The following is a 12,019-nucleotide window of genomic DNA, read 5'->3' as shown; positions in this document are numbered from 1 at the left end:
TTCATTCAATTTTGGGTAGTTAGCATTGTAGTAACAACTTTAAAGTCACAAGTATTAGTACAATGTTGTAAAAAAATGGCAATGAGTCAATTAGTGTGAGTATGAAGTGAACAACTAGTATTACAACTGTTGGAACGCCGTTGGAAGGAAGAAATAGTTGTCGGGGAGGCAGAGAGAAAGGGAGAGGAATGGCTTCAGGATGGGGAATAACGGGAGGAAAGGGACGATGCTACGATTTTTGGATCGATTTTAGCGAATGCTTTTCTCGCTGTAAAGAGCCCAGAGAATGTGCTCTGCTTCGGGAGGACTATTTTGAATGCCTTCATCACGGCAAAGAGGTAACGCCCTTTTCAATCCGCAACTCTGGTGTACAAATTTTTGGTTTTTCCTATTTTAGGTCAAAACCGATATTAATTCTTTTGTCCCTTAAACTGTTTCGATTTCTTGCGAATTTTTGCGTGAGGTTATTTGTTGACATGACCGCGGTGTGGCGAAAACTGGCTATGTTTGTAAGAATTTAATCCTGTGTTTACTCCAGTTCACTAGATTTTGTTATTTCACAACCTCGCAAGGTACGGCAGGGAAAAGGGGGCAAAACGTCCGGAAGGGTAGGCAATTATTAGTTTTTTGTACTTTGACCGTTCCAGGGCTAGGTTGTTTTTTCATGAGATTGGTGCAATTGTTGGGTCGTCGGCATTGTCTTCAAAGGTGACTGGGGAAAATTCCGCTGAAGAATTCTAGCAGTCTAGCTCGAATTTGTGTTGCTAATAATGCAGTTAGTGTTTGAGCGCTGAGTCTCACCAGGTTAAAATACAGCCAATTCACGATTTGTGGTTGTAGTAGGAGGATTTTTGTGGTTCGGAAGTATTCCTACTGCGTGATTATGGTTCCAGTAGAAATGTCTTTTTATCCTCTTTAACAATTATTGAGATTGTCTCGTTTCTGAATTCAATAGATGCCATGGCAGAAACTGAGCATTGTTGAACATCATGGCTTTAATGGTTGAATAGATCACGCTAATCTGAGTGCAGATCGCTAGGATTTGCAAAATGCAAAAAACTTAAATAAAAAGGATGACAGCAGGCTTTCACAGTGTGTTTTGAATGACTCCATACAGTCTTGAACACATGACCCCCCAAAGCTGGTTATACACAATCATCAACACTTTTGCAATACTTCTTCAGAAATCAATGTCGATTTACAAGGTCACCGGGAGACGGGGAGACTTCGAGGTCTCCGGTACTGGTACTGGTACCGGTACGGCAATTTTTCAAATAGGAGACGGGGGTACTTGGAGACTGGCAAATTTTTTTTTTCATAAATTTTTTTAATAGTTTAAAGAGTCTAATACTAAAAGTAAATACAAAATTTGAAAACAGTAATACTGTAAGACTAAAGTAAATAATAATAGTAATGTCACATTAAAAATTAAAATAAACTCATAGAGTCAAAGATTTCAAAGCTCACATGATCACAATATTGTATCTCATAGACATATTTGTTTTTCGAATATTGCATATGATCACCATCATATCAGATTGATAATCGCTGAGATTATCATTACATATTCAAATTTTAAATTCAAAAAAGTATAGTTTGATGTTGAATTGCTGATATGCAAACAAAAATGAACACTTTGTACAATAAACAAAAAACAGAAATATATCTAGTATTAGTATGTCGATGATACTATCATCTACTCCACAAGGTTGTGATCATCCATCTCAAGGTCTTCAGCTATCATACTCTCCAAAAAATCATCACTCTCCAAAAATATTTTAAATGATTTAATCATTTAAATTGTTGAATAAAAATAATTTTTAAAAATTGTTTCTAATGTTTTTAAAGTTATTAATTTATTAAATAAAATATTTTAAATGATTTAATCATTTAAATTGTCGGTGGTCTTAATTTTTGTATTAAAAACATTAAAATGAGGGCTAAAATATATAAAATTATTTAATATTATATTTTACATTTATATTTTACCAGGAGACTTCACTTTTTGGATTAGGAGATGGGGAGACTTTAGGAGACTTCGTCATGAAGTCTCCAACCTTTTTTGAGGTCTCCGGAGATGCGAAAAGTCTTCGAGGCGCGCCTCGGTCTCCGAGACGCGACTTTTAGGGGGGAGACGGGTCTCCTGGTAACCATGTCTTTTTATAAATACATCCTCATGAAATCGAAACATAAAACTAACGAAAAATGAAGATAACGAGCTTCAAACTTGCAACCTTTGTTATGCAGATATGTTAAACCGAACCCTACAATCAGTTCTGCTACATGATAAATTGAAGTAAAGAAAAGCAAATGATGTTTAATATATATATGTTTTGTCTATACAAAACATGAAAAATAAAACAAGGCCCTCTCTTTTGCTCAAAGTTTGAACACCGAAAAGAGGACTTCCTCAGAGAAGTAAAGATTTCTTGATAAAATTTTCAATTCCAAAACGGGATTTCTTCCAAATCTTTGCTCCTATTTTTCACGGCAACTTCATCATTGCAACTTTTTAAATTAAAAAAAATAAAAAATGTTTTGAATATGCTGATCCAAGTGCCTTCTGCAGGTTGTCTTTTGTCTACATGACCTGTTGAGGAATATACACAACAAACAATCCTTCTCTGTGCTTGTGGAGGTCTCTTGTTAAATTCCAACACATGCATTTGCAGTCAGGGATGCCTTCCAGCTATGCTACCACTTGCAGGATCAGAGATCAAACAGTAAAATATTGAATATCAAGGATTCCTGACCAGATTTTAATTTGGGATTTATAAAAACCTTTCACTTTTCAACTACCCGAGAACCTTTCTAATCTACCTATTAGCAATCACTGAACCTTATACTCAAATACCCACTAATACTATTTAATGTAATAATTTAATAAAATGCTAACATGAATGAACAATAGGCTGTAAGTATAAACCTATGCTCCAACATCTAATGCTTTAGTTAATTGCATGACTAAATTATAGAATAACACAACTTTGGGTCACCGACTCTTAATAGAAAATTCACGTGTGCCTGCTATAATGAGTTCAGGCTAAAAACTAGACATATGCTTTTCCTTATTATAAACAAGTATAATGTATGATGAACTAGTAGTGATCTACTGCCGGGAGTTCCTTTTAATTGCAGTAAATCTCTCATCAGGAAGTTTTCTCTTTACTTGTTCTGCAAAATGATTATGTAATGCATGCAGACTTGGTGGTCAGCACCTCCTTGGGGACTTGTGCATGGCTTAACCACCTCCTGGTGGGTCCGGTTAACCCTGGTGTTTGTATCAGGCATTGACAGTTTGAGTTTTTGGCACAATGGTGAATGATTCCAACAATTTGTATTTAGAGCCTTGAGTCATGCGTTTGGGTCTCCCTTTATTGGGTACTGAAGGCTCAGTCAGTGCTGAGGGGGAGATTGTTGACTTGGTAATCAGCACCTCCTTGGGGACTCATGACATGGCTGAATTGCGTCCTATGGGTTAGGATATATCTGGTTGGTGTATTGGGCATTGGCAGTTTGATCTTTTGCCACAACAGAAAATGATTTCAACAAGGCAAACTTAAGTTTCCCTTTAAATATTTTGAAGGACAGCTTTTCGAATAAGTTAATAACTAAATAGAGATTTCCTTTTTCTGAGGTTTTTAGAAGAGGCTATTGGTTTTGTTTTGCCTTCAGACATCGAACACCTGAATAAGATGGCAGCAGTTTAGATTGGATTGCTTTACAGCCAATTACTTTACAGATTTCTCACAAGTTTATGGGACTGTGAAGTTTGGCAGCACATGTAACAATGTTTTTTTATATATGATCTATTATTCTATCCTCTTTGTCTCCTATCCTGCACTTTTCATCTTTGTATTAGCTAAATTGACACTGGCTAGGGATATTAAACATTCTTGACTGTCCAGCAGCCAGTGCTTCATTCTGTAAAGCAATCGGAAGAACTTATTTTGAACTTAACCAGGAGAAAGCAGGTTTAGCCTTAAAATTGACATGGAACTCAGCTTAACTAGAATATTTTTATTGGTTGGAAAAGGTGAGGGGAAAGAAGGGTAAACAGTTCACTCTCATCACCTTCTGGTTAATTGTGATTGGCATCTATTTTCACCTTAGTATTTCAATGAAATTTTTGTTACTCTCTTTGCAATTACCTTCTAAGTCTTACACTTAAAAGCTGTTTTCTCTGAAAATCAAGGGCTCTTTTTTTATATGTAAGTTTGAAAGCAGGCTGCCTCTGAATACAAGGATCTTTTTTTAAAAGCTGTTTGAATTTTCAGAACAAGATTTGTAATTTTGCTTTATCATAAGGCTGATAATGCACGGAATCTCTCAGAAAAAGTTCTCTTGTTTTCAAGTAAATAAATGGTTATATGCAAAAACCTGGATGATTGTTGACTTGCTACAAGTTGAAGCTAAGAATAAATACATAACCTATAGTTTGTATAGGATGTATACTATTGTGACTAAAGTTTTGTTGTGGTGGAGTGTGCTACTACAATAAGGAGATTAGCTGAAAACTATGTTTTCTAGGTTTGGAAAATTCATTTCGTCTGGTGGGTCATTTTATTGGGAAATCCAGAGTTTTCAAGAAAGTTTGGTGAAGTATTTATAGTAATTGAGAAGTGTAATACCAATTCAAACAAATTTAGCTGAATGCACAAAAAATAATCACATATAAAAGGGTTGAAAAGGTGTATGCACAGCCGAGTAACAAGGTATACATGCCAGTGTATCGACAGCAATGCTAAATGTCAAATACAGCGTGCAGTACAAAAAGGCATCAAAACAACTAATAGTTTTATTTTCCTATTTTTCATAATTATAAAAGATAGGGTTATAGTATTCATGAATTTCCAATTCATGCATTCCCCATAGAATGTAAATGCTTAATTGGAATTTAAAAAATGATGACAACTAATAATTTCTTGACTTCTAATGGTGGCAATGGTGCAATGTCATATCCCGACCAATTTAAGATGATTGCAGCCTTGTTAAATCAGATCACAGTATCTTTATAGGTGGAGTTACTAATAATGGCAGCGTTTCTAATGGGAGTCAATGAAGATTAAAATTATGAACATAATGGGAAATAATTTCCATATGCATACAACTAAAATTATTAAAAGATTCAAAGCAGGGTTTAAATCTGAAAGGTTGTAACATAGATGGAAATCCTGCTAATTGCCAAGTCAAACATGCTTGCAAGTTATTCCGGAAAAAATCACCATTCAAACTCGACGAATTTTTACATTTTGCGGTAAAATTCAAAAAAACAAAAACCAGTTTTTCATTTCGTTTTTGGTTTGCAGTGACTTGACTTGTAAGTGGATGAGCAAAGTGGTCTTCCAAGCCATTGCTAGGTGATTGCAAAGTATAGGAGGCGGATTTGAGTGAATTTAAGGCGGATTCTAGTTTTGTAGAAATTATTTACTATTGTGCTCCTAGCCATCAACTTTCCGCATGAGAATGTGATTTTGTTCCCACTTTGCATTTATATATATCTAAACTCTGCTTGTTTCTCTTGATTCTCATTAATTAACTCATTGGATGCATCTCTTCATCGAATTTTGCCCAAAAAATGCGTTGTTAATATTTATGCTGTTTTTTAAGTCCCGAGTTTTTCCCCAGTTTCTTCAAAAACTGGCTGAATTTTTCCCAATTTCTTTTGGTGCTTGTTGAGTTTTTGCCAAGTCCGAGTTTTTCATCTATGGTTGCAAGTCTTGCAAGAGCCATCATTACGAAGAGTTGTGACTCCCTCACATTGAAAAATATAAAGCGAAGAATATCTCATTTGAGAAGATCACCAATTTAGAAATTAATTTACAGTCAATTGAGAATATCAATTCAGGAAATCAGTCCAACCAACAATCATTTATTAAACATTTAAGTATAATTGAAGGAGGGCATTGTAAAATCCATCAAGAAATATTGTTCAATATTAGTCTAGAAAAATACATCTAGTTATCAGTTTTAAATTCTACGCAGAATTTGCAAATTGGAAAGTTAAATTCCCTTCTAGGCTACTGAGAATCGGCAGGACAAAAACCATTTCATGCTCTTATTGAGTTTGGATCCACAAATCCTAAGGATTGGATAGTTAACAATCCTTTCATGCACTTGACGAGTTAGGGATGATGCCCTTGGTGTTGTCACCATTGAGTGAGGGACAAAACATTCTAATTCAGCAGATTTGCAAACTATTTGTGGAGAATTCACATTGTGACCAACTTTGGGTATTGTGTTATAATTTGTTCACCTAAATGTTTATCAGAAGTTTGCTAAGTTGCTGGTTTCGGTTCGAGTTCATGGGCTTGAGCCATTTTTTTTTCCATTTGGGTTCGAGAGGGGTGGGGGGTGGCTAAGGGAAATATACATAATTGCAAAACTAAATCATTTCATAGTATGAATATATGTTGCTTGATCATTGATCAGTGCCAAATGTAATCATTAAATACTCTCTCATTTGTCTATGTTCACAATTATAAAGAAAATCATACATTGCATTACTGAATTGCAAAACATAGAGTAGTTCATTAAGTAAAGTTTGAAACATAATAGTAATAGTGAGAAGTGTTTAATAGTTGAACATTGTATCAAGGCCCTTCAAGGGTCAAATGGGTCATTAAAAAATGAGGGATCAATGGGTTCATCCGTGGCTGCAACTAAATCAAGATCCTCATCATTGGAACCTAGACAAGCTCCTTTTAGAGTTGGAAGAAAATAAAATTCAATGTGTTTTAAAGTTGCTTTTTGGCCCCATGGGCTGCGAGTTCTCATGGATCCCCGAAAGTTTGTGCGGGTCTTTGCCAAAGCCCTGTGGCTCCATGGCAGGTTTGTGCAGGGTCCGCACCATGGACCCAACTCGATTCTGAACCTTGACAAACACGGACCCGATTGGTAGGGTCCAAACCCTGCAACTTAGTAAATTGTAATCTTTGTGAAAACTATTATCATACTTTGAGCAAATATTGTTGCTTAAAAGAATGTCCACAAAGGGGACATTACATTGGTACCAAAGCTTTGATGTTGCCAACGTGAGAATCATAAAATTTAAATAAGTATAAGCAATCGGGTAAAAAAGCTCAAAGAGCCTTGGAAGACGAAGAAGAAAGCTAGAATCAATTTGAGGCAATCGAATAGTTGATCTTGAGGGAAATTATGTAAATGAATTAAAAGCTTATATGGAGAAACAATAGCATACAACACAATTGTGTTGTAAATGAATAATTACTCTTAGACCTAATCAAACCAATGGGGGAGATGTTTATTCAAACCATTTAGTTAGTCCTGTGATGGAAGGTAAAGTTATTAAATTTGACATTCTTCACCTAGAGGGAATTGTTAGAAAGTAAAGTCCACCAAGATAACTAGGGGGGGGGGGGGGGGGTGAATCTGTTATCTAATCAATACAACTTTTATCAACCTTATTAAACTTCAAACATGTGATCAATATAAAAAACAACCACAAGAAGATACACATACACAATAACACCAGATATGTTAACTAGGGAAACCCTTGATCGGAGGGAAAACCCTAGTGGGGATGGTACGTACAAAATGATGTACTAATATAAATATTCCTTGTAAAAAGATGGACTCTGTTAGGAGCCAATGAAATACATTCAGTACATATTAGTCCTTGTTAGGATACTTTGAATCTCGTGAGGAGATTCCAACCTTCTTAGGAGTAGTGCAACCCTTGTTAGGAGTTGAAGAAGGCAAATGGACCCACTGTCCAAATAGCTTAAGGGGCAAGACCACTGAACTCACTGTCCAACTGGCCTCTATATTATTCCTTTTAGAATAATAGAAATGCAATTGATCTTAGTAACTCAAACTCTTGCTCTGTCCTGTTATTGTGCCAATACCACACCAAATACTTCTTAGATTCAATACTAGATCTCCAACTTCGCATCACAATGATCTCTTTGATTGCTTACTCGCATTTATCAATCTTCACAAATCCAATACCATTTGCTTACAACTTATACCTTACATCACAAGGAAAATAACTTTCCTTTACACCATGACCTCAAAATAATTCATCGAGTCAGCCTCAATAAGATGATACAATTCATTACATCTTTTCATAATTACAAAATACTGTCGGCTCACAGTCTTCACAACTTCTCACACGTGTGACCTTGGACTTTGTGCACTCGTTGACATCATCATCAGGTTGTCTTCTGTCTTTGTTTAACATCGCTTATCCAAATTCTATCCCTGTTAGGAGATACAATCCAATTACCAAAAATGGCTTATCAGATGCTCTATGTGGACGCTGTCTTCTGTAAATCATGAATAAACCGCTCACATGTCTTCGACTTTCTGCATGTGCACTTATCCATATCACTAGGACACATTGTAGCACATGTTCTCCACTGCGCTTGACCTTATCATCATACTCAATTCGTACAACCTCGTTCTCTGTCTGCTATTTTGCTAGTCTTTTTAGTATGTTGACATTAATGACAAACATAGTAATGAATGCAACACACAATCATGCTAATTGTCTCTCTACTACAACAATGCTAGAATACTCTCCCACAGGAATATCATCAACATTCATGCTAACAATCTGTTGTTGCTGCCGCTCTTATCTTTTCAAATCCTCTTCATCAATCAAATCTGAAACCCTTAGGAACAACTGCTGCTTCCCCATTGATATACTTCTCTTACTGATAAAACTTTTCCCCATTACCATCAATATAACTCTTCTCCATTCACAAGAGATTCCCTCATATGCTTTGCTTCTTCCCCATTGACTTTCCCTATTCATAGGAGATGTTTTTCATATGCTGCTTCTCCCCCATTGACATCAATGTTAGGCATCGTTATGTCAATCAGCTACTCAAAGCCTTCAACTAACTCAGGTGTCCAAAGACACTGTTCAATACCAGCTACCAAGAGTCCTTCATGACTCTGCTCAATCACAGATACTCCCTCATAGAGGAAACATCAACATTCGGTCCATGTGAACAATAGTGTTTTGTACCACTAGACCGATGCAATCTCTGCATTTTCTACTCTAAAGTAGGCAGGTGCATAGCCCCAAGCATACCTTGCAAATACTCAAATGTATCCTTAGGCAAAGGCTTTGTAAAAATATCTGCAATCTGCTCCTTTGTATTAACATACTCTAATCTAATCTCTTTCTTTGCAACTTTCTTTTTCATAACATGATACTTAATCGATATGTGCTTTGTCTTAGAATGTAACACATGATTCTTAGATATCCTCATTGTACTTGTGTTAGCACAATGTATGATAACAGGTTCTGAAAATTCTATCCCAATATCCTTCAACATCTGTTTCATCCACTGATTTGATTGCAATTGTTTGTTGCTGCTACATACTTTGCTTCTACTTTGTTGCTACATACTTTGCTTTTGTTGTACTCTGTGAAATACAATCTTGTTTCTGGCTTAGCCGAGAAACCAATCTTCCTCCAAGGAAAAATGCTCCACCACTTGTACTTTTTTTTTCCATCCATATTGCCTACATAGTCCACATCCGAATATACACATAGAGTAAAGTCATTTGATCTATCATACCATAACCCAAAATCAGGTGTACCCTTCAAATATCTAAATATCGTTTTTACTATTGCATAATGTGATTCCTTAGGATTAGCTTGAAATCTTGCTACTATACCAACAACATTTGCTATATTTGGTTTTGTGTGAGTTAGATATTTCAAACCTCCAATCATGGATTTGTACTTCTTCTGCTCAATTGTAGGTGTCTAATCTTTGCTAGATAGCTTGTGACCAGTTATCATAGTTGTATCAATAGACTTACAATTTTTCAAGTCAAATCTCTTCAACAAGTCTTTCAAATACTTAGTTTGTGATAGGAAAATACACACAATCTGTAAACCCAAGAAATATTCCATCTCACCAATCATGCTCATCTCAAATTCATTCTTCATTTCATCAGTGATTTTGTCATTTGCTTCATTATTACCTCCAAAGATTATATCATCCACAAATATCACAATAATCAACGAACCATTCTCAATTTCTCTTAGATATAAATTATTATCTGTAGTACCTTTATTAAACCCAATTTTTCCAAATACTTATCCAGTCTCGCATACCAGGTTCTAGGTGCTTGCATAAGTCCATATAATGCTTTCCTCAACTTGCATACCATATTTCCTTTTCCTGTAAAAGGAAATCCTTCAGGCTGCTCAATGTAGACTTCTTCAAGTTCTCCATTCAGAAATGTTGAGTTCACATCCATCTGATACACTTTGAACTTTTTGTTTGTTGCATAAGCCAAGAACATTCTTTCTGCTTCAATTCTGGCATAGTCTATACCTTCTTGTTGCAAATATTATTTGCATACCAGTCTAGCTTTGTTTCTCACAACCTTACTTTGTTCATTCATCTTGTTCCTGAACTTAGTTCCTATAACATTCTTATCCTTAGGTCTAGGGAACAATTCCCATGTTTCATTCTTCACAATCTGATCTAGTTCTTCCTTGATTGCTTGAATCCAGTGATCAAGCTTACATGCGTCATCTGCACTCTTTGGTTCAACTTGAGAAATCAAACATAATTCTTCATGTACTCTGTTACTTGACATAACTTCTCTGTCTTGCTGTCTTGCTTCTAATAATCTGATAGCTGGGTGATTCTTCGTTAAACTCTTGTTTGGTGTTGGTGTCACTATCTCAACTCTTCTGCTCTAGATTCAGATCTTGGCTCCTCTCTCTGTTCCACAACTTGAATATCATTCTGCAAATCATTGTTAGTCTCATAAAAGGTCTCAACATTTTCTTCGATGGGCTTAGGATTAGCTTCTTCATCATCATAATTATAATCAAGTATTCTCTCTTAAACTCCAAACTTCTCATCCACTTCTTCATTTGTGCTCTCAACAATAGTCTTAGTCCTTTGATTAAAACATCTATAAGATTTGCTTTTCAATGAATAACCAAGGAACATACCTTCATCGCTTCTTGCATCAAACATCATCTCTCTTGATAAAACATTTACTTCTGAAAGTTCCGAAATACTTTACCGATGGTGCATGTCCAAACCATAGTTCATAAGGTGTCTTGTTCGTACCTTTTATGATCTGCACTCTATTCATTGTATACACTACTGTATTAATTGCTTCTCTACAAAATGTCTCTGATACATCATTCTCAAACATCATAGCTCTTGCTGCTTTTGTTACAGACTTGTTTCTTCTCTCAGCAATACCATTCTTCTCAAGAGTCTTAGGGGTTGATAATCGCCTCTTAATATCATGCACTTCACAAAAAGTATTAAACTCATTTGAAGTTAATACTCCACCTCTATCAGATCTTAAACATTTAATTTTTAATCCAGACTCATTCTCAACTCTATTCCTAAACAACTTAAACTTCTCAAATGCTTTAGACTTTTCTGTAAGGAATGCTACCCACATCATCTTAGTAAAGTCACCAACAATAATCATGAAGTACCTTCCACCATAGAATCCTCTTGTCTTTGTGGGACCAGTCATATTTGTATGAACAATCTCCAATTTTGCTGTTGTAGTGAACTTCTTGCTAGAAAAAGAACTTTTCTTCTGCTTAGCCATAACACTTTCCTTTCACATAACATTAGTAGGCTTTATAATTTTTGGTGAATCTCTAACAACAAATGTACTACTTGCTTTCACAATATTATCAAATTTTATGTGACAAAACCCTCTATGCCACAACCAATTGTTATCAACTTTAGCAACCAAACATGCCATCTCTTAGGGTTCAACTGAAAAACATTACCTCTAGATCTTGTACTAGTGCCAATCATCTTTCCATTCTTGTCCTTGATAATGCATGTCTTCTCTATGAATTGTAATTGATTTCCCTTATCAACCAACTGTCCAACACTGAGAAGATTATGTTTTAGTCCATCAACAGAATAAACATCATTTGTGTTAGTTTTCCCATCAAGAGTAATAGATTCTATTCCCTTGATATGACAAGTTGCATTGTTATCAACTCTGACTCTATCATTGCTGTTGAACTGATTAAATT

At 35.6% G+C, this 12,019-nt stretch overlaps 1 protein-coding gene across 1 annotated transcript in view; it reads left to right on the top strand.

Annotated features, from left to right (window-relative positions):
• Nucleotides 1-91: 91 nt before the first annotated feature.
• LOC149532633 (NADH-ubiquinone oxidoreductase-like protein) overlaps nt 92-12,019 on the top strand; it is a 31,675-nt gene continuing 19,747 nt past the window's right edge. The window contains exon 1 of the mRNA XM_089805630.1: nt 92-338. Coding sequence (XP_089661756.1) covers nt 189-338 — 150 coding nt within the window. The 5' untranslated portion in view covers nt 92-188. The remainder of the gene's footprint in view (nt 339-12,019) is intronic.

The sequence above is a fragment of the Cupressus sempervirens genome, chromosome 10 (genome assembly GCF_028749045.1).
Source record: "Cupressus sempervirens isolate cs-2001-9-10 chromosome 10, ASM2874904v1, whole genome shotgun sequence".
Lineage (NCBI taxonomy): Eukaryota > Viridiplantae > Streptophyta > Pinopsida > Cupressales > Cupressaceae > Cupressus > Cupressus sempervirens.
This window is presented reverse-complemented; position numbering and strand designations above follow the sequence as displayed.